The following is a 24,250-nucleotide window of genomic DNA, read 5'->3' on the forward strand; positions in this document are numbered from 1 at the left end:
TTCAGTTCTGGTCACGATCCCAGGGTCCTAGGATAGATCCCTGCATCAGACTCCCTGATCAGCAGGGAGCCTGCTTCTCCCTCTTCCTCTGCCCCTCCCCCTGCTCGTGCGCGCGCGCACACTCTCTCTCTCTCTCAGACAGATAAATAAAACCTTAAAAAAAATAAAAATTCAATGCAGCAAGTATTTCTTATAGACCTACTTTATTATGATTAATGCTGAACTTCAGCTTAGAGTTGTTTCCTTATGGTAGCAACTAAGGCGATTAGGTGCACTTTGCAGGGTGAATCAGAGAATACTTCTTACTCAGTTATCTTGTGCATATTCTCAGCTTCACCTGAAAACAAATGTTCTGGTGACTTTGTTTGCGGGCAGGTGGTGGTGGGAGGAAAGGAGTCCAAGTTATTAGTAATGGTGAAGTCTAAACATGAGAATACTCAGGACAGGATGAAATGGGCAGCTATCTAAACTGAAGTTTAACCATTCTTGGTAAATACTCAGAATTTAATCCTCGCAACAAAGAAGCAGCTGCTATTATAATATCCCTATGCAGGTAGGGAAACTGAGATGCAGAGATGTTAAAGTACCTTGGCCAGGGATCTCGTATGACTGGAAAGATGTAGCTAATACAGAGACAAAAATACATAGACAGATAGACCTTTTGTTTTTGAAGGATGCCAAGGCTTTGAAGTTATTTTTCTTTTCTTATTTTATTTTAATCACATTTCTATTTTCTGTAAACCAAAAGCCACACTCCAAAGTCTTATTCTTAGATTTCTGGCAGCTTGGACATCTAGCCAGATGATTGGAATTTCAGTCACTTTTTTTCCAAAGTACTTACTTGTAGGTGGCAGTGTTACTTTCAAACCCTACTTTGCATTTTTTTCTGGGGAAGATTAGAAAAAGCCATCTGGTTAACATTACCCTGAAAAATTCATCTCTGAGTGGAGCTTCCTAAGAAGAAATTATAAGAGACGAGTGTGGTAGAGAGCTAGGCAGAATACAAATAGAAACATTTAGAAACTGAAACACTGCATTCTGATACTTATGAGAATTATCTTTCCCTACCATAAATTCACTTTTCTTCCAGCGCTTCTCTTCACTTTTCCTTTTGAGGAAAGATTTTTTTTGAATGAAACTCTTTCTTGATAACACTCTTCTAGTTCTTGTTGAGGTTTAATCTTGTTCACATCCTGCTTGTTTGATTTTGAAGTTTGGGCTCCTTTTCTGTTGGCTGTCTCTTCTAGAGGTTTTTATTACCACCATCCTCCACCTCTTCAATAGTGACATTCTTGTTGTTACTTTTTAACTAGAAGAGAATCTGGCAAATAATAGGTGCCCAGTAAATATTTGTTAATTAAACGAATGACTGCTTAAATGAATGAACAAATGAATGAGTGAGTGAAGCCCTTTCCAGGAAAGAAAGAAACAAGATCAGAAAGAGTAAAGTTGAAATAAATCATTACTGATGAACTTTGTAAAGAAGTGTTGGTGATAATTGACTTTATTCTTTTATATTTCCCTAGCATTTGTTAAACTTGAGAAGTCTATGTATCCATATAATTTCAGGACTCAGCTTAGAAAAATCAAATGCTATTCTAAAAATGACTTTTGGATCAATTTAAAAGATTAGGGTTTTTTTTTTTTTTTTTTTTTTGGTCTAGCTGATTCATTTAATTGCAATTATCCTATCCAGTTATTTGGAACCTTCTACTAACATGTTTTAGATCTTCATTGCCTAGGAAATTACTCTCTCATTCACAGAATTTATCTTTTACTTTGAATCTCTTAGAATATTACCTTATATTGAATCATACCTGTTTAAAAAAAAACATGCATGATGACAACAATTGAGACATTGACTGGAATTTATTGTAATTCTTATTTTTGTCTTTATAAAATTAAACTTTTAAAAGGCAACTTTCAGGCTCACAGATTTTAGTTATATTAAATCCTGTGAATTTAAATTTTTATTTTTCTTCTTAATACATTTCTGTATTTTCCAAAATTTCTTCAATAAACTTTCATTACTTTTATAATCATAGAAAGCAATAGATTCCATTAACACCCCTCCCCTCCAAATCAGCCACTTATCACTCTGAGCAAATTGCTGCTCAAATTTATATTTTATTGTCGTAATTTCTGAAGGCATGAGAACCTATGACAATAATTTCAACTTGATATTTCTAAGGGCTCTCTCCAAGAGAATGAATAGAGAACCACATTCACAGTGTATTCATGTAGAATTTGCAATTACCTTCTTGGATTGTACTGTCTATTCTCAGGCAATCTCCACGTTGAAGTTGTATGCTGATATACTTGAAATGATATAGAACATATGAATTTATTTCCTTTTCTATCTTTATTACATCCATTGCCTTCTTACATGTAACACAAGGAACAGAAATAATTGCTAAGCTTTGTTTTAGTTCTGATACTCTCTAACCATTCACTGAGATTGTTCTACAATAAATTCATTAAAGATAGAATTATGGAATATTGTGTCTTGAATTCCCAAGAACACTGTTCATCTCAGTAGCCAGTATATGCTCTCAAATTGCATACAGGAGAATGCACTTTGAAAGTATACCCATGACCTATAAGGAATCACATCGGATAGGGAGGTGTTGGTAAGTTTGAAGAGTTTTAATACTATAGTAATCATCTAACTCTATCCTATCCCTCTGGTTTCAGTCACTCCTTCCTAATTAGAAAGACATCTGTGTATCTCCATGTGACATTACCTAATGAAGAGGAACTTCCTGGAATTTCGTTCAATCTTTTATTTCTCTAACTTACACAACCCCGTTTATAACATAATCTCCATTAATGAAATTCTATCCAGTTACCTCATGACTTTCATACACATCACCAGGGTAATTCAGGATGTCTCTGCTCTGTTTTTACAAGAAGCAGTGGCCTTTGAATGGATCATGAATTTAAAAGAAAATTATACAACAGGCATTTTCTTTTCAAAGTCCATTTTCAGTTCTTCTGAAGGGCGCCAGTGTCACGTGGTAGTTAAGTTAAAAATAACAGGCTTGGAAACAAACAAAATTGTTTGCAGCCCAGCCGTACTTTCAACTTCTGCCTGACCTTGGACAAGTTACTTTACAACTCTGATCCTCAGTTTTGTCATTTGCAAAATAGAGATAATAATAGAACTCCTTTTGTAAAATTGTTTATGAGGAATAATTCCATGCCATACACAAAGCTCTCTGCGTTCCATTTAGTCAAGCAATACTTACTGAGCACTAAAAATGTGCCAGGCGCTGCGCCAGTCTCCTGTCTAACTCAGGACTGTTCTTTTTCTTCCCTTGCATTTTTATCTAACTTCTCTTCCATTAGGTCTCGGCTTAAATGGCACTTTCTCACAGGAAACTTCTGCGCTAGTTCAGGTCCTCCAAGAAGCTAATGCCAAGACAGGATTAGACACGCAAGAGATTTATTAGAGATTCCTGTGGAAGATAAAGGGGAGGAAGCAAGAGTAAGCGGGGAAAGACCAGCCTCCAATGCAAGTCTGACATCTGTTGAAGGAGAGGAAGAAAGAAGGAGAATTGGGTTGAAAAAGACTGCAGTACTGCCTAAGAAAGTTTTGGCTAGGCCTATGGGGAGATCCCAAGCCGGAATTGCCCATGACAGGAGTCCTGGGTCCTGCAGGAATGGGCTGGCACCAGTACCTCTGCTGTGCTCAGTCATGGGCTGGTTGAGGTTCGGGAGAGGCAGAGCCTCAGCTTCAAATGTGGCGGGTCTGGAGAGGCACTAGCTGGGGGTGTCAGTCAACTATGCTCCTCACGCAGGGGATCTCAGCAGTGCGTGTCCACAGCCCTCGCACCTCCATAATAGGCTGGATCCCCCAGATATTTGCTGTTACAGAAACATGTATTTTCCTTTTCTCTGCCACCATAAAAACCAGATTTTTGTTTTCTCAATTTGTAAAGGTTTTTCTCTCTGGACTGTCAGCTATGTGAGGGTAGGGACTGAGTCGATCTTGTTTACCATTGCTTCCCCAAGATACACAAGATGCACCAGGTGAAATGGCAGAAAATAGGTACAAAGTACAGTAGTAGTCATTATTTTTATCCAGTCTATTCTGCTCTGCACATCACCTCATGCAGATCAAAGCACTGCAGGCTCACACCGCAGTATAAATTGCAGATTTCAGCTTAATGTTATTTTCTCTGGAGCATCTGTATTTCATTTTGTCTTAGGGAGAGGTTGCACCTTTACTTTTAACATTGGTCAAAGCATAATCAAAAGTGGTGAAGCTTTGGAGATGAATTTTTGAATGTACTGAAGTATACTCATGCATAAGGAAAGCAGCATTTAGTTGTAAATTCTTCCCATTTCTTTAGTGGGTAGAATCTAAAGAATCTGTCTTCTGGGCTCAGAGAGCTATCTGTATAGACGGGTGATTGCCAGCTTTGCTCTAAATGACCTATTTCCTCACCCCCATCTCCTCAGAAAGCAAAATTTTCATCAGATATAGCAGAAAGTGTTAGGTAGGTAAGAAAGGGGATGTGAGTTAATAATACAAAGATGAAGGAACCTAGAAGTTGTAGCTGACTCCACCTCATGAAGAGTTCAAGATGCCCATCACAGGCAAACATAAAATTAACAATCACAAAACCACATCATCAAAAGCTCCCAAGTCCCTTAGTCCTGCCCTTCTTCCCTGACTCCTTCCCAAACCTGGGGGCTGAGTGGGGGAGGGGTCTGGGAGGAGGCTGCATAGGGTACTGGAGTCAGGCTATCTAGATTCAAAGCTTATCTTTAACATTATTTTTGGGACATGGAGCAAGTTGCTTTATATCACTGAGACTTAGTTTTTTTGGCTGTTAATCAGATTATAAGAGATAATTTTTGTATAGTGCTTAGCAAGGTGCCTGGCATATAGCAAGCTCCCAATAAATCTCTACTATCAATTCTTATTAGGACTTCTGCCATACCCTGCTCCAGCCATTTTCAAAATGTGATCCACAGACAGTTTTAGGAGCCATGAGGTCAAAATTATTTTCATCATAACAGTAAGAATTTATTTACCTTTTTCATTGTTTTAACCTTGGCTTTGATAGTTAAAAGCAAATCACTGTAGACCACACAATACTACGTCACACCCACTAAGATGGCAAATACAAAAGACAGGCAAAAACAAATGTTGGCAAGCATGTGGAAAAATTGGAATACTCATACACTGCTGATGGGGACGTAAATGGTGAAGCCGCTTTGGAGAAGAGTTGGCAGTTCCTCAAAAATTAAACGGTAACCATATGACCTAGCAATTTCACTCCTAAGTATATACCTAAGATAACTGAAGACATATGTTTAAACAGAAACTAAGACATGAATGTTTATAGCAACATTATTCATGATAGCCAAAAACTCAAATGTCCATCATGTGATGAATGAATAAACAAAATGTGGTATATCCATACGATGGAATATTGGGCTGGATAATACTTTGAAGGGGTTGTCCTAGGCACTGGTTATCAGAATGGTTAGCAGCATTCCTAGCTTCTAGTCATTAGACTCCAGTAGCAACCACCTCCAGTCCTAAGTTGTGATAACCCAAAATGTCTCCAGACATTGCTAAATATCCTCTGGAGGCAAAACCACCTTCAGCTGAACACCGTTGGCACAAATCAATAGTCCTTATATTCTTCACTGTTATTCTATTGCTGTTTAAAAAAACTTACCATTTTACCTAAGAATGTTCTTAATGAAGCAGTAAAAATTATTAATTCTAAGAACTATTAACCCTTGAATTCACATTTTAAAAAATATTATGTTTAAAAAAATAGGAAGTATTCATAAGTTACTTTTGCTTTATACTAAGGAACTATAATTGTCTTGAGGAGAAGCACTTTGTGGGACTGAGTTGCAAGCCGAAGTAACTTCTTTTAATTTTACGGAACACCATTTTTGTTAAAATATCTATTGACAGACAAACTGGTTATTTAGACTTGGGTATTTGACAAATATTTACTCAAAAATAAATGAAGTGGAACCATCAGTTCAGGGAAAACAAATGATAATATTTGTTGTCATTGATTTAATTGAGCTTTCAAGAAAATAAATTGTAAACGTTGCATCATCACTGTCATCTTGGCAGTTTCCAAATACTTTGATTCTTCTGATGAGATTGGAAGTGATATTAACAAATGTGATATTTTGATAGCGTGGGATGAAATATTTGTAAGATCTGCATAACTCAGTGAACAAATATTTCCAATTGACCACTGTGGGATGTTAAAATCATGCAGAGTTTAAAATGTTCACTCAAAGTGCAATATGGACCAATACATTTTTGTTTTAAAAAATGTTAATAGCTTGTCTGAGGTATAATTGACTCATAAGAAGCCACACATTTTTACATATGAATACACACATGAAAGTATTACAACAATCAAGATAATTAACGTGAGTATAGGTCCCAACAGTTTCCTTGTACTCCTTTGCAATCTCTCCCTTCTCCCTTTTTCAGCCCTCCGCCCCAAATTTCATTTTCCAGACTACCACTGACTTCTTTTTTCTCCCTAAAGATGAGCTATCATGTCCTAAAATTTCATATAAATGGGATCAATAGTGTGTACTATTTGATCAGTATGACACAGATCATAATTATTTTGAGATTAATCCATGTTGTGTACATATCAATAGTTAATTTCTTTTTATTCTGAGTAATATTCCATTGTGTGGATATATTGCAAATTGTTTATTCATTTACCTGTTGACAGACATTTGTGTTGTTTCCAGTTTTTGCCTATTAAGAACAAAATTGCTATGAACATTCGTGTACAAGTCTTTGGGGAAACACATGCTTTCATTTTTTTTAAAAAAAGATTTTTGTTTATTCATTTGACAGAGCACAAGCAAGGGGAGTGGCAGACAGAGGAGAGGGAGAAGCAGGCTCCCTGCTAAGCAGATGTGGGCCTGGGATCATGACCTGAGCTGAAAGCTTCACCGAGCCACCCAGGCACCCTTATGCTTTCATTTCTTGTGGATAAATATCTCGGAGTGTAATGTCTGGGTCACGTGTAAATACATGTCTAACTTTTTAAGAAGTTGCCAAGGCATTTTCCAGAGCTTGTACCATTTCACATTCCCATCGGTGGTTATGAGAGTTCCTTGTTTTTTTTAAATTATTATTTTTTAAGATTTTGTTTATTTATTTGCCAGGGAGAGAGAGCACGTGTGCACAAGCAGCAGGAGCAGCAGGCAGAGGAAGAAGCAGGCAGAGGGAGAAGCAGGCTCCCTGCTGGGCAAGAAGCCTGATGTGGAACTCCATCCCAGGACTCTGGGACCATGACCTGAGCTGAAGGCAGAGGCTTAACTGACTGAGCCACCCATGCATCCCATGGTTATGAGAGTTCCACTCATTCCACATTCTCAATAACAGTTTGTATGGCTAGTCTTTTTAATTTTACCATTAAGTAGGTAGCCAGTGTTATTTCATTGTGGTTTTAATTTATATTTTCTCTAATGACTCATGATGTTGAGTATCTTTTCATGTGCTTATTTTCCATTCATATGACTTCTTTGATGACATGTCTACTCAAACTTTATGCCCATTTGTCTACTGGGTTGCTTAATTTCTTCCTATTGAGGTATGAGAGTTTTTTTGGTTTTGGTTTTTTGCGTGTGTGTGTGTGTATGTTTCTGTGCTTTTTTTGTTTGAGGTATGAGGGGTTTAAAAAGTATACATTCTGGATATAAGTTCTTTTTTTTTTTTTTTAAAGATTTTATTTATTTATTTGACAGAGATAGAGACAGCCAGCGAGAGAGGGAACACAGCAGGGGAGTGGGAGAGGAAGAAGCAGGCTCCCAGCGGAGGAGCCTGATGTGGGGCTCGATCCCATAACGCCGGGATCACGCCCTGAGCCGAAGGCAGACGCTTAACTGTGGTGCCACCCAGGCGCCCCACGGATATAAGTTCTTTATTAGATATGTGATTTGCAAATACTTTCTTCAGTTTTTGGCTAGTCTGTTCATTTTCTTAGTGACCGGAAAAGAAATATTTCGTTTTGATTAAGTTCAATTTATTACTTTTTGTTTATTAAGGATAGTGTTTTAGGTACCAGACCCAAGAAATTTTGGTCTAGCCTAAGGTCACAGATATTTTTTTTTCATTTTCTTCCAGAAGTTTTAAGTTTTATGTTTAGATCTATGATCCATTTTGTGTTTTCACATGATATTTTATTCATTCATTCATTTATGCCTAGGACTACCCAAATGTTTCAGCATTATTAGTGAAAAATCTTTCTTTTCTCCACTGAATTGCCTTTGTCCTTTGTTGAAATGAACAACTTCGGCACTTTAAAAGAAACTCTCTGTTCAGTTTTGTCAATCTTTCTTTTCTCTCTTTACACCAATAATGTACTACCTGGTGTAATGTGGCTTTATAGCAAATATTGAAATCAGGTAGTGTAGTGTAAGTTCTCCAAGTTTGTTCTTCACTCTTAAAGATGTTTTGGTTGTTCTAGGTCCTTTGGATCTCCATATAAATTTTAGAATCCTTTTGTTAGTTACTAAAAAAAAAAAGTCTGCTGGGATTTTGATTGGGATTGTGTTGAATCTACAGATTAATTTGTGGGAGAACTGACATTTTTACAGTTTTGAGTCTTCTGAACTGTGAACATGGTATATTTTGTTTTTGTCTTTTTTTAGAGATTTATTTATTTTAGAGAGTGCTTGCACATTCACGAGTGGGGGGAGGGGCAGAGGGAGAGAATCCTCAAGCAGACTCCCCGTGGGAGCCCAACTTACAACCATCAGCAAGGCCACAGGATGTGGGGGCACCTGGGTGGCTCAGTCAGTTAAGCATCTGTCTCCGGCTCAGGTCATGATCCCAGCATCCTGGGATGGAGCCCCGCAGCATCAGACTCCCCGCTCAGTGGGAGCTTGCTTCTCTGTCTCCCTCTGTGGCTCCCCCTACTTGTGCTTTCTATCAAATAAATACATAAAATTAAAAAAAAAAAAAGACTACAGGATATAAAAATCAATATACAAAGTCAATTGTATTTTTCTTCTACTAACAATGCAGCCTGAAATTGAAATTTAAAATACCATTTAAAATAGCATCGAAAATATGAAATAGATCAGGATAAGTTTGATAAAAGATATTCAAGCTGTACACTGAAAATATGAAATATTCTGAGATAAATTTAAGTAGACACAAACATGTGGGGCACCTGGATGGCTCAGTTACTTAAGCGTGTGACTCTTGGTTTTGGTTGTCATGATCTCAGGGTCATGAGATCCAGCCCTCATTGGCTCCATGCTCACTGGAAAGTTGGCTTGGGATTCTCTCCCTTTTCCTCTGCCCCTCCCCCTGCTCCCAAGCACGCGCATGGGTGCTTCTTCTCTCAAGTAATCTTTAAAAAAATACATATATATCTTGTCAACATTACAAAAAAGAAAGCTGAGTGGCTATATTGCCATCCAAGTACATTTCAGAGCCAAAAATATTACCAGGAGAAAAGAGGTTTTATAAAGTGGATCATTTATAAAATGGATCATTTTATAATGATAAAATACTCTTCACAGTCGATTTCATTATGGATAAATTCATCTAAATAACAATTATAAATGCAAAAACGTTTGTACAACTGACAGCAGAGTTCAAAATACATGAAGCAAAACTGACAGAACAAGCAGAATTAGAAGAATCCATAATTATAGCTAGTTCAATCCTCCTCTCCGAATACTTAATAGGATAAGTAGAGAATCAGTATATTTTAAGTCTTCCAGGATTTAGAAGATTTGAACAATATCAACAAACTTGATGTGATTGACATTTGTAGAACATATCACCGAACAACCGTAGAATACACATTCACCTTAAATGCATACTGAATATCAAAACAGACCATATTCTGGTTCACAGAATAAGTCTCAATAAATTGAAAATGATGCAAATTATGCAAAGTACGTTATCTGATTATACTGGAATTAAGTTAAAAATCAGCGACAGGAAGAGGTCTGGAAAATTCAATTTTTGTAGACTCATAATACACTAATAACCCATGGGTCAAAAAAAAAATCTATGGGGAAATTAGCAAGTATTTTGAAATGAAGGAAATGAAAACATATTAAAATGTGTGAAATGTAGTTAAAGCAATTCTCTTAGGGACACATCCCACCCAATGCCTATATTACAAAAGAAGAAACACCTATTATCAGTGATCTCCGTTTCCAAGTTAAAAAACTAGCAAATAATGAAAAAACACTTTAAAAATTAAGGGAAAAAAAGCAGAAGAAAGGAAATAAACCTAAGATCGAAAATCAATGGAATAGAAAAAAAAAACAATAAAGAAAACTTACGAAAGCAAAAGAATGCTTTGGGATTTGAGATCAATAAAGCTGATAAGCCTCTCGCCAGAAAGATCAGGAAAAAATAAACACGACACAAGTTACCAATTTCAGAAATGAGAAATTCTTCTATAGGTATTAAAAAAGGAAAGTAATACTGTTAAAAGATTGACATTAGCAAATCCCAACAACTTGATATTTTCGCAATATTAAAACTCACTCCAGAACAAATATTGAATATTGGTCGAATTCGCGAATGTTAGATATTATTATATGAAAAGCAGGGTTCTGAGTCCAGGCTTCAGAGACAAATAAGGCATTTTCAACCCCAAGCAGCTTTCATTTCACTGGAGGGGTAAAAAAACAAAACAAAAACAAAGCTTAATACAAATCCCGTGCTGAAGAGCGAGGGAAAACTGGGTGAGGAAAAGCTTCTCTGGGGAGGAGTCATCCAGCTGAGACAAGAAGGAGCAGTAAAATGTGCGTATCTGAACGAGAGCCGCTGTGCGTCAGCTCGGGTAGGTGGCCCAGAGGAGCCCTCCGCGGCCGGACTGCGGCCGGACCCCGGCCGAACGCCTAGTCCTCCTTGTCTCAGGACTGTCCTAGCCCCCTCCCCATTAGCGCTCACAGCCGTTAAGCTTCCACCTCCGGCCAAAGCTGGACGGCAGCAGTGCGCGCGTGCGCACTCAAGCAAAGCGCTCGGGGAAGGGGGTGAGGCGCCTGCCGGAAGTGTGACCTCTCGCTCCCCGCTCGCTGTTCCCATCCGGGGTCGTGGCGATCTTCCGGGTGTTTCTGACAGGGCTCTCTACGCCGTTTTTTCGGCGACTTTTTGGTGTTCCGCTTCTTGCTACCGCCCCTAACCTCCCACACGCTTGCTAGCCCTGTCTTTTCTTGTGTCGTTCGTCCCCGGCCGCCGAGCCCGGCGTTTAGATTGCATTCCGGATCCGGAGCCAGGTCTCGCCCTTCCGCAGGCCACTACTTGCTTTGGTTGGGGCGAAAGCTACAGCCGTGCGGGCCGGACCCTCGCTGCTCGGGCCTTGGAGCTCCTGGGCGGGCAGTACCGGTAGGCCCGGCTTAGCCCTTCCCCAAGGACACCTGTGAGTTAGTGGGTTTTGGAAAAGGACGCAACCGTGTAGGCCCAGGTCGGGGGCGGGGCTCGGGGAACTTTTCCTGAAACCGCACTGTTATGTTTGCGTGGGAAGTTCCGGCAATATTTCTTAGAAGTCCCAGACTTGTGGGCGGCCCCCAGGCTGCAGCACTTTTTGAACAATCTTAGGACCGCTTACTTTTTCCACTCGTTTCCCTTCCTCGCGCCCCGTTCTCAGTCTAGGACCACAAGAGGAAGACTGTCTTGGGACCCCTGCATGGTGTTTCAAAGGGTGGTGAAAAACTAAGGTAAATATCTGGATTAATAATTTAAAATTTAAGACTTTTGATTAAATGGGCCTAAGTTCTTCATTTTACAGTGAAGTGCACAGTTCAGGACTCTGTCAGATTGTTGTACATTTCTTTTCCCGTTAAGCTTTTGTGGATAGACCCTTCATCTCTCTAGGCCAGAACACGATGGGGTTTATGTGTCTCACCATATCTAGATTATCCAAATACCCCGTCTTGTTTTCTCTTCTAGCTCTTTGTTTAAAATAGTAGTTCTTTATTTAGATTGCGGATACCAGTAGGGTAAACAAAAAAGAAACAAAGAGAATGTAAAACTCAAGCTAAATTGGAACTTGTTAACAGAAATGTGGTATGTGATTTTGTGAGGGAAGATCATAACACTAAAATCTGTGTTTGTATTACCGGTAACATACTATTTCTTTAAGTGCTTCCTTGTATGGTTTATTACTACGGGTTTTTAATATGTACAGCCAAAAGGTAGCTAGCCAATAATGGTAATATTATTTTGTTGGTGTGTTAGCCCCAATTATGTCTAATCTGGAAATGCTCCATAATAAAGGCTTTATGTGAAACAGGCCATTTATCAATCATTTAAGAAATGTCCATATCAAACCACATGACAACATTATTTTTTAACTCTTGGAGGGAATCTAATTCATAATAAAAAGGAATGTCCTTTTCAAGACCTTAAGGTAGTTTTGACAATGGGTGAGCAGGATTTAGGAATTGGACTTTTTGCATTGTGGAGAAAAGAAGTGAGTTTAGGATATCAAAGGCATTTGGACAGAGTGGACAGATAACTTGATTTAGTTGCCACAGTTCTGACTTTTGGCTTTTATCCTAGGTAGATTCTGCTTTCCAGGGAGTCCTGATGAAGGAATTATATAACCTTGAAAGTTCTCTTAATTGTTTGGAGGAGAGATCAAGTTTAGGACAGAAATTCCGGATTGTGAGTTACAGGAGCAAAGTATTAGTAGGAATTACTTGGTAAACTACTCTTACACGGCTTTGTCTTTCATGTATGATTATTTTAAAATAGACCTATATAATATCCCATTGTGTCAACCTTAGTCAAGAAGCAACGTAAGATTTTTTTACTTAAGACAATAACCAGTGCAATGGTTTTAAAACACAGCAAAATTCCTAGATTATCCTATTTTATAGCCATGTATATATTGAGAGACTGTAACTTTCAGGCTAAGAAAAATGGGATACCACCAATATCTGGATTTTATTTATTTATCATGGAATTTCTTATACCTGCTACCACAGCTAATGTAGAATAGTGTTTTATGTAGATCATCAAGTAGACTTAGCGAAGAAGCCTTTGACTCAGAATATAAAGAAACGGATTTAAAATTTTGTGAAGGTCTCTTTAATGCTACAGTGGTAGTAGGCTTGCTGGATTTTATACTCTAAAACTCTATATTCTGTTTAAAAGATCCCTTGTATTTATGATAGATTATTATTTTTGGATGATTTTAGATTCTTATCTGAAATATTCTTATCGTCATCAAAATCACTGTTGAAAGGTATTAGAAAAAATATTAGAAAGAGGAACTGAAATTCATAGACTTTTGTTTTTGTTTTACTTCCTCATGGTGATGCAGGATGCCTCCGCTGTGGGGCATTGAATGCCTTTAGTTAATTCCAGTAGGAATGATCCAACTGTGAGGGCTGGCCTAGGTAAGGGCCAGACTTGAGGGCCAGGATTCATAATGAGGAGAACCTGACACATTTTGTTGCAGAGGGAGTATAAAAGCTTCGATGCTTATCTGGGAATTTGGGATAGGCGGAACTAGATATCTGCCGTGAGGTAAACTTTTGGCTAAGTAATCATTGTAAGCTCTTAAGCCTTAGGTAATTTGGTCATTAGCTTTGTCGAGTACTACTGGGCCACAACACACCTTTTGACTTATTCTTAGTTTGGATCTTAACTTGTTATGGGATAGAAATAAGGTGAAGTCTGGACTGTCATGTCATTTGGAGTCTTCAAATTTGGATGCATCTATATGGGACTTTATTTGGGTCCAGAGGAAAAACACAAGCATATAATTTATAGATGTAAACAGTGTCTCAAATTTTAACAATGAACTGATTTCAATAAATCTGAAAATAGAACGTTTTAATTTTAGCTTTTCTGAATATAAATTCCTTTCCTTGTTTCATCAGTCCTATAGTATTTGTATTCCAACAAAATGAAATACCAAGAGAAATTCATTGTAATGAATTATATTTAATGTCATTTTCTCATGAATCTTATGATAGGAATTATGTTTATGAGAGTTTGGGTTGGGAAGCAGAATAAAGACGGCCAAGAAAGAAAGGATCATGAACCTGGGCAAAAGGTAGAGCAAGTCTTTAGTTGCTGGTCTTGAATCTTGCTTTCTGTGATTGAGTGTACTCTTACTAAGGGATTGTCAGGAATCCTGCTTGGTTCAAGGTAATTTCCATTTCCTTTGGGCAGTGAAAATCAGTGAGTACAGCTTAGCAATTATGATAGGATTGATTTCTTTCTTCTTCTTCTTCTTCTTTTTTTTTTTTTTTTGTATCTCCTATAGTAAGAGGTACAGACCTGTTGAAAAGAGTTGATAAATTCTTGTTTTCTGGAGGTAACACCTTGTCTCTAGTTCAAGTCAGGGAGTTAGGCACTTGGGATGAGATCTGATGGTGGCCCAAGACTCTTGTTCACAATCCGTTATGAAGCATGGACTGGTAGATCTCATTATCTGTGGCCAGCTTTGGGAATTTAAATTTTACAAAATTGAAAAAAAAGAAACAAAATTTGTATGAGTGATTTATTAGTTTCTTCCCAGGTCTTTGTCTTTTTTTCTCCTATTTTCTCTGGCTCCAATTTTTCCAACCATCTGGTCTCAATACCCAGAGGCAGCTACATTTTTTTTAGCTGCTTAAGTGTTATTTTCCTCTGTTGTTCTAAAAAAAAAAAAAAGCTTAAAAAACTTCTGTAGCTTGTTTTTAAAATTGACATCTACTGAAAATGAGGATTTAGTAGTACCTTTATGTACTCTCTCTTTTTTTTTTTTTTAAAGATTTTATTTATTTATTTGACAGAGATAGAGACAGCCAGCGAGAGAGGGAACACAAGCAGGGGGAGTGGGAGAGGAAGAAGCAGGCTCATAGCGGAGGAGCCTGATGTGGGGCTCGATCCCATAACGCTGGGATCACGCCCTGAGCCGAAGGCAGACGCTTAACCGCTGTGCCACCCAGGCGCCCCTGTGTACTCTCTTATCATTGAATTGTGATGTATATGAACATGTAACTGTATATAACATATGTGTGAACCTTAAATACAACATGTAATAAAAAATATATAATAAATTTATTACAATTTTTTAAACTAGTATTTTTAATGTTTGTGTTATTGTGTGAACCAAATAGGTTATGATTATATGTCCTTTTTATATGACTTTTTGAGTTTTTGTTGTTGATTTGTTTAGTAATTTCTTTTTAACTTCCTACTATTCTGTTTCTAAGATTATTTCTGCTCTGTTAGTAGAACTCTTCTCTGTGGTCAAATACATCAGGTAATCTGTCAGTAAAGTTTTAAGTTTTTTTCTCCTTGGCTATCTTCTTGAAACCCTTTATCTTCTTGCCTCTAATTTAAGCTGGTATCTTCCCTTCACCATCATCCTAGGGAATTTACTTTGTCTCTGCCCTGCAGTGAATCTCCCTTTTCCTAGAGCCCAGGTTTTCTTTTGTTTTGGTTTTTGATACCTTACATGTCTGAACATGTCTTTATTCTCCCTTGTTTTGATATTATAGCTGGGTATGGAATTACTGCTTGAGAGCGTTTCCTTCAGAGACTTGAAGGCACTGACTTCATTGTCTTATGGTTTCTGCTGTTTGCTGTTAGGGAGTTTAAAGACATTTTGTTTGTCAGCCCTATTATAACATTTGCCTCTTCTGTAATATTTCATAAGCTTCTTTTTCCTGATATTCTGAAATTCACCATACCTTGATGCATATATATATTTTTAAGGCACTTTGTACTCATTAGGTCCTTTAATTCTCAGGATTGTTTTTTTTCAGTCCTGGACATTTTCTTGTTTTATTTGATAATTTCCTTTTCTGTGTTTTCTCTCTTCTACAGGAACTTCTGTTATGTTGGCTGTTGGACCATATAATTTGATTCTCTTATCTTTTTGTCTTACAGTCCTGCCTCCTTTCTGCCTTCACCTGTTTTTCCTTTTTTTTCTAAGGATTTCCTCAATGTTATCTTTTAACTTTTTACTCAGTATTTCTGCTTTTGGTTTTGTAATTTCCCAAGAGCTTTTTTTTTCCTCGCTTTTTAAACAGTATATTCTTTTTTTTTTTTTCTTAAGATTTGTTTACTTATTGGAGAGAGAGAGAGAAAGAGAAAATGCATGATCAGGGGGAGGGACAGAGAGGGCGAGAAGCGGACTCTGCTGAGGGCGAGGCTGATGTGGGGCTTGATCTCACCACCCTGAGATCACAGTCTGAGCTGATATCAAGAGTCAGAAGCTCAACCGACTGAGCCACCCAGGTGCCCTGAAACAGCATATTCTTGTTTTATGTATGCAGTGTTTTTTTAATTAATTGTGACTTTAAAAAATAATTTGTTCTTGGCATTGTTTTTGTGTATTCTTTGATCTTTTTTTCTTATGGTGATCCGTGGATGTTTATTTTAAGTGAGAGGTACTAGGAATCTGATTGCAAGCTCTTTGTGTAGGCGGCGGCAGTTCAGTAGTTGGCTTCATTTTAGGTTGCTAGCAGGCTTAACTTTTCCTTGGTGGAAAACTGTTACTATATTATAGGTTCTCTGACTACCATATTATATGGTTTCTTTCTAAGTTATTCTGTAGCTGAGTTTTCTTGTTACCTGTGTTGGGAAGTGGGCTGGGGATCCTATTATTTTTACTTTGTTGATTTTACTTTAATACTTGCTTTCAGTTTGTTACTTTAACCTGTTTGTAAGTTTTTAGCCTTTTGGGATCAGTCATTGCAGAGTATAAATATCTAGTCTCTTGCCTGGGTCAGTGAATGGTTTTGATTGCTTTGTACAGTAGCCCTCCCCCCCCCCCCCCCCGCCTTATCCACAGGGGAGATAGTCCAGTACCCCCAGGGGATGCCTAAAACTAGGTACTACCAAACCCTATATATACTGTATTTTTTTCCTATACACACATACCTATGATTAATTTATAAATTAAGCACAACAACTAATAAGAAAATAGAACAATTATAATAATCTACTGTAATAAAAGTTTTATGAATGTTGTCTCTCAGAATGTGTTATACTGTATTCACCCTTCTTGTGATGATGATATAGATGATAAAATGCCTATGCGATGAGTTGAAGTGAGGTGAATGATGTGTGTATTGTGACATAGCATTAGGCTACTATTGACCTGAGGATATGTCAGAAGGAGGATTATCTGCTTCTGGGCTGCAGTTGACCGCAGATAACTGAAACCACAGAAAATGAAATCGTGGCTAAGGGGGGCCTACTATGTATAAATTTTCCTCATTGCTGTGAAACAATCTGTCTTTTATTGGATGTCCTTTATATAAATTATTTAGACTTTGAAGGGAATCTCAGAATTTTAGAGTTATTAGGCAGTACAGATTCCTTCCCTTGTTTAGCAGATCTCTAAGAAGATCTGTAAGATCTCTATCTGAGGAATCGGGTTGTCCTATTATGGCTTATACATTTGAATAAATTAGATTGGGTATAAACATAAGAATCTGTATGGCTTCATTAAATGCCTGTATTGGGTGGTTTCTTTTTATCAGAGTATGTGGTGATAACTTGATTTCTGAAAGATCTGTCGATATTAGGGTAAATTCATCAGAAATTAGAAACTTGCGTATATTTTATTATCATTTGAATAATAATATTCTTAATTTAGATTTAAGATTCATTATTAGCAAAAAAATAAAAAAGGTAAATAAACATTTTTTAAAAAATTAAAAAAAAAATTCATTATTAGCAACTGTTTTGTTACCTGAGGTGGGACTTAGAGATCTGTTTAAACTTTTGAGATAACTTTGCAAATGAAATTCATAACTTGGTAACTAATTGCTTTAAGTAGTAGATACTAGTTAATAAAGAGTTCGATATTTTTAAGATATAATAATTTGTCTTTAAAAACATTCTAGGTAGAAGAATACATGTTCACTTTTAGTGAACAAGAGCATGTTCCCAAACTCAATTTTGGGTCGCCCGCCTTTCACCCCAAACCATCAACCACATAATAACTTCTTCGCCCTGTCACCAACTCTTTATTCACACCAGCAGCTTATAGATGCACAGTTCAACTTTCAGAATACAGAGTGAGTATGGTGATATTTTGGTCCATATCATTTATAAATATTTGTTTTCTCCTAGACACAAACAGTGTTTATATGAAACATTTGAAATTAAAATGTCATTGTCTTGTTTTCTTTTGATTGGTGAAATATTTAGTTTTTATGGAATTGGTTTTTAAGGTAAAAATGTTTATTATTGCTGTTCTGTATGTGTTTTTGGTAGCTTGTCAAGAGCTGTGTCTTTACAGCAGCTGACGTATGGAAATGTCAGTCCAATACAGACCTCAACATCTCCGTTATTTCGAGGAAGGAAGTAAGTACTTCTTAGTTATTTTAAAAGAATTTCTTTTAAAAGAAATTTTTCAGAACCATAGATCAGTGTTTCTTGTATTAAGATTGGGTGGGTACTATGCCCTAAATTTTATCTTCTGGAACTTGTGCAATCAGTCCTATCAGAGAATTTTAAAACTTCTATATATTTAAAAAATTTTAGGGATATTTTTGTTGATTTATTTCTGACACTGCAGATTTTAGATGGAATGAAGCTATATTTATTCAGAATACTACTTTGAATTGAGATATTAACTAAATTAGATGGTTTTCTGTATCAGTTTGCTAGGGCTGCTGTAACAAAATACAGCAGACTGGGTGGTGTAAACAATTTATTTTCTCACAATTCTGGAGGCCAGAGGTCCGAAAGATGAAGGTGTTGGCAAGTTTGGTATCTTCTGAGGCCTCCCTCCTTAGCTGCCTTCTCTGTGTCCTACATGGTCATTCCTCTGTCTGTGTTTTCTGTGTCCTAATATCCTCTTCTTCTAAGGACACTAGTCATACTGTATTAGGGCCCACTTTAATGACACCATTGCAACTTTTTTAAAGGCCAAATGTCCAGAACCACATTTTGAGGTACTGGGAATTAGGGCTTAACTGTAAGAATTTTGAGGGTACACAGTTCAGCCCATAATACCTTCTTTCCAGTAAAGTTTACTATTAGATTTATCTAAATCTTATACAGGTAAGGTTCCGTAATAAATATTATTTTAGTAAAAATTTCTGCATGACTTAAAGCTTTCTGTAGAGAAATCAGTCAATTAATTTTAACCAATTAAAAGAAATGGATGTATCAGAAAGTATTTATATTAGAACTTTAGAGATGATTATTAAAATAAAATTTGGCAGTACTTGCAAGATATTACTACTTAAAGCCTCTGTAAATATTCCATAGCCTTATGTCCAATTAAAAATAACACTAAGAATTATTGATCACTCATGTAATTGGCGTTGTTCTTAGGACTTTACAAGTAATTTGATTAAGTTTCACAACACTCTATGAGGTGTGTTATTCCTCTCTGTTGAGAAAGATGAAGCAAACAGAGGCTAAGCAACCAGTTATTCAGGTGGAAATACAACTGGGATTTGAACCCAGGTGATCTTGCTCAAGATCCTCTGCTTAGAAGCACTGTGAGTTGTTCTTCAGAGGTTTGTGGAAACCTATATAATGCTAAAAGTATTGACTTTATTCAGGTTTTAATTTTTTTGAAGTTGTCTGGATAGCTAACTTGTGAATCACAAATGAAAATAAATTCCATTGGCTCATAGTTATACATACTTTAAAAACTAAAATTGGCATTCTCAATGGAAGCTATTCAGCATATAAAGGTTAATCATTTTTATTAAAAGATATTAAATATACTCTTATGTTGTTAGCATTGTATACTTTAACCTATGAGCAGGAGTTCCACTTATTTTGTGGATCAAGGAGTGAGGAATTGGTGTAATCCTAAAGAGTGTTATAATAAAAACCTTCAGGTGGCTATGACCCATAGAATTTTAGAGCTTAAAAGGAATCAGACCATTTCCCATGGCCTAAAGTATTATCTGTATGAACAACTTAATGTATCAATGAAGTAAGTATTTTTTTAAACAAAGTATTTTTTAATTATTTCCTTTTGCTTTTTTATTTTGAAAATTTTATGCCTCCAGAAAAATTTAAAGAAAAGTACAATAAACCCTCTTATGCTATTCATTAAAATTGTGCTACATTTATTGTTTTTTTGCCCCTTTTTCTCTCTACCCCTACTTTTTATTCTGAACCGTATGAAAAAGTTGTAGACATTACTTCATTCTACCCCAAAGCACAGCAGTGTGTTCCTCCTAAGGATATTCTGCTATATAGCCAAAGTGCATTTGTCATGCCCAAGAAATTTAACATTAATACATTACTCTTATCTGAAATGCAGTTAGTTTTCATATTTCTTTGGAGTCTTTAGGCTCAGTTCATTGACTTTATAGCTTTTTAATATGATCTTTCCAACTGATGAGCCAGAACATAGGTGGACTTAAAGAGCCTTTTTATTTAAATATATATATAAATATATTTATAAATATATATAAAAATATATATATAAGTAAATATATATGTTTATTTACTATTATTTTTTAAGATTTTATTTTTAAGTAATCTCTACACCCAATGTGAGGCTCGAATTCACAACCTAGCAAGAGTCACATGCTCTACTGATTGACAGCCAGGCACCCCTTAAAGAGCCTTTTAAAATATATAACACTCAGTTCACTTAATCTTATTCTCCCTATATTAGAATTTGGGTTTTTATTGTTAGTGTTTCTGTGAATAGAAGTTTTCCTACCAAGTTTTCACTGGTGAGATGAAACATTGGGGTAGTTCAAATGTAGGAGACTAATCCTGACGTACATATGTAGTTTTTTTTTTATATGCATTATTACTATTCGTTTTTCCTAAGTTGTTTTTCAAAGGCGTCTTTTGAGCTCACAATATTTTAGGATTCATATAGAGCAAATAATGTGGCCTTGCTGAAAGAGTCATTATTGGTATTTGTTATTTATATATTTTTAATTGTTTTCTGTTTGTTATTAGAAAGTTATATCTTTAATCACTAAGGTATATTGCTTGTTTTCAGGAGATTAAGCGATGAAAAAAACCTTCCTCTTGACGGTAAACGGCAACGTTTCCATTCACCCCACCAAGAGCCAACTATAGTTAACCACATAGTGCCTTTATCAGGTGAAAGAAGATACTCAATGCCGCCATTGTTTCATACACACTATGTACCAGATATAGTCAGATGTGTTCCACCTTTTCGAGAAATACCATTTTTAGAACCTAGAGAAATCACACTGCCTGAGGCCAAAGATAAGGTAATAATAATGTAGATTTTAGTTTTACCTTTTGGAAAGTTAATACAATGTATTAAAAGCATCAGAAATGCCTAATGTTTTGGATTCAGTAGAATATGCCTTTTTTTGCTCTGTTTAAACTATTTAACACAGTTTTCTGTCTAAATTTGATTTTTAAGATTTTTTGTTAGCTGTTCTTTTATGGAAGTGCAGCTTTCATATCAGGAAATCAGATTTTCTCTGATTCATAAAAATCTGGATTAGGGCTCAGAACATTTGTTTTCTTAGTTTAGAGAACTCTGTTACTTATTTTTATTACAGAGAAACATTTTCATATGGTTATTGTAATAAAGTGTCAACAAGCATTTTCTCTTGGAATATTTGCGTTTGTCATGAGGTTTTTGAATGTCAAAAATTGAGAATCCAGGAGTCACTGAGAAACTAATATGTTCAGAGTGATACGATGAAGAAAGATTTATCAGAAATATAATTTGTGAAAAGCATTTCAAATAAATGAAATGAAGCTGCTTAATAATTTTTGAAAAATGACATTATCAGCATTGGGGAGCAATGAGTTATTTAACCATTGATATTAGAAGCTTGGCCACCCCCCCACCAAAAAAAATTCTAGGTAATTTAGAAGAGTTTATAATGTAAATATCTACATTCTCTTGGCTTGTCTGTGGCTTATATTTGCTGTTTTTACATTTTCCAAGCTGCTCCATTTTTAAGAAATATGACATTTGTAGGCTTAAGAGGGTGATCCTGAAGAGTGTAGTGACTTTGTATTACTCATCTTTGGGTTCCTAGCAACCAGCATAGGTCTGGAATATAGTAAGTGTGCAGAAAATGTTGGGTCAAAAAAGGAACACTTGCTTCATTCTTTATTTGTGCTGCTTTTTATTCCTTTATCATTCTTTTTTTCTTTGAGATAGAACTATCATAAAATTCACTCTTTTTAAGTGTATGATTCAGTGGTTTTTAGTATATTTGCAAAGTTCTGCAACCATCACCACTAATTCTAGTATGTTTTCATCATTCCCGGAAGAAATCTTGTACCCAGTAGCAGTCCCTTCTCCATCCCTGACCTTCCCACCCTGCCCCCCTGCCCTTGGTAACTACCAATTGATTTTTTATCTCTGTGGATTTGCTTATTCTCGACATTTCATATAAATGGAGTCATAATTATGTTGTCTTGCTTTTTTCACTTAGCATATTTTCAAGGTTCATCCGTGCATGTGGCATATATCAGTTCTTTGTCTCTTTTTATAATTAAATAATATTCCATTGTATTGATATGTCCTATTTTGTTTATGCATTCATCAGTTGATCAGCTTTGGGGCTATTTCTGCTCTTTGACTATTCTGAATAATGCTACTATGAAAATCTGTGTACAAGTTTTTGTGTGGACAATATTTTCATTTCTCTTGGGTATATACCTAGAAGTGAAATTGCGAAATTATGTGGTAACTCTATGTATAATTTTTTGAGGAACTGCCAAAGTGTTTTCTAAAGTGACTACACCATTTTACATTCTCATCAACAGTGTATGAGTGTTCCAATTTCTCTACATCCTTGCCAGCACTCGTTTATAGCCATCCTGGTGGGTATGAAATGGTATCTCATTGTGATTTTGATTTCCATTTCTTTAATGACTAATGATGTTGGTCATCTTTTCATTTGCATGTTGGCCTTTTGTGTATCTTCTTTGGATAATTGTCTATTCAGATCTCTTGCCCATTTTTAATTGGGTTATTTATTTTTTATTGTTGAGTTATAAGAGTTCTTTATATATTCTCAATATTAGACCTTTATCAGATATATGATTTGCAAATATATTCTCCCATTTTTTGGTTTGCCTTTTTCCTTTCTTGATGGTGTTCTTTGAATCACAAAAGCTTTTCATTTTAATGAAGTCCAATTTATCTGTTTTTCTTTGGTTGCTGGAGCTTTTGGTGTCGTATATAAGAAACCATTGCCTGATGCAGTGTCACAAAGATTAATGTCTGTGTGTTATTCTAAGAATTTTATAGTTTTAGCTCTTAGATTTAGGTCTTTGGTCCATTTTGAGTTAATTTTTATATGATATGAAGTAGGGGTCCAACTTCATCCTGTTGCTGTTAGTCCAGTTGTCCCAGCACTATTTGTTAAAAAGATTCTGTCGTTCTTTTGTTAATATGAAGTAGGAAAGTGGTTAGGCAAAATCAGCAGGAGAGAGGAAGAGGCAAAGTAAAATGGGAAAAGACTAACTTGAGAAGTTTTGGTTCTATTTCCACCACCCTCCCCATCCCCCATTCTTTCTCCTTTCTTTGCTTTCTCATTTTAAAGAAACTCTTGTAATGCTAAAATGTGAAAGCTTGTGGTATAAATCAAGTCTGACCAATTCTTTGAGTGAATATATAAGAATCTTTTACTATATGTGGGTTTTTAATGTATGTATGCGGGCTCATTTTTTATGGAATTTATAAGTATTGAAGCTTTCTATATTTTTGCATGTATTTATATGTTTAATAGTTAACTATTTGAACTAACTAAATAACTGGTAGTTCTGCATATAGACTAAATATATATTGAGTCTCAGTAAATTTAATAACAATTTATATTAGTCAGTATATATCATCTAGTAAAGTATGGTTCCATATCAATAGCTTTTTCTTTGCTTAATAGCATAGGAAAAGACTCTCTTAAATCTTATGTTTTTGGAGTAAGCATTTATTTCAGAAAGATAAAGATATATTTTGTTGTTAAGCCAATTTCTTTGAGTGCTTCTCTCTACCTGCCTAGTCGTAGGAGAAAGAAGGCAAGCAGTTAGTTCTGTGTTCATTCTTTAAGCGAACACTTTTAAAGAAAACTAACATTTATTGATGTCTTTTCTCTTCTAGGCATTCTACATATGTTATGTCATTTAGTCTTTTCAACAACCCCATGACATGGATATTATCCTAATTTTACTGAGGCTCAGAAAGCTAAATAACTTGCTCAAGGTCACAGCTAGTAAGTGACACAACCGAGATTTGACCCTTGTCTCTGATAATACAAAGAGGAGGAACTTAAGATGCTTAAAATCAAGGGTAGGGAGATGACATTCTTAGAACTG

General features: G+C 36.1%; 1 protein-coding gene across 6 annotated transcripts in view; it reads left to right on the forward strand.

The window, feature by feature from the left end:
* Window positions 1-8,879: 8,879 nt before the first annotated feature.
* Window positions 8,880-24,250, forward strand: part of TENT2 (terminal nucleotidyltransferase 2) — a 68,549-nt gene continuing 53,178 nt past the window's right edge. For 2 of the 6 annotated variants that reach the window (XM_026498728.4, XM_048221142.2), the window contains exons 1-5: window positions 8,880-11,374; window positions 11,637-11,706; window positions 17,848-18,021; window positions 18,221-18,310; window positions 20,937-21,174. In XM_026498728.4, coding sequence (XP_026354513.1) covers window positions 17,885-18,021; window positions 18,221-18,310; window positions 20,937-21,174 — 465 coding nt within the window. In that variant the 5' untranslated portion in view covers window positions 8,880-11,374; window positions 11,637-11,706; window positions 17,848-17,884. Of the gene's footprint in view, window positions 11,707-17,847; window positions 18,022-18,220; window positions 18,311-20,936; window positions 21,175-24,250 lie in introns of all 6 variants that reach the window. The other 4 variants (XM_057307257.1, XM_057307258.1, XM_048221143.2 and 1 more) reach the window with 3 other exon arrangements.

This window comes from Ursus arctos, unplaced genomic scaffold, assembly GCF_023065955.2.
Source record: "Ursus arctos isolate Adak ecotype North America unplaced genomic scaffold, UrsArc2.0 scaffold_5, whole genome shotgun sequence".
NCBI classification, from domain to species: Eukaryota; Metazoa; Chordata; class Mammalia; order Carnivora; family Ursidae; genus Ursus; species Ursus arctos.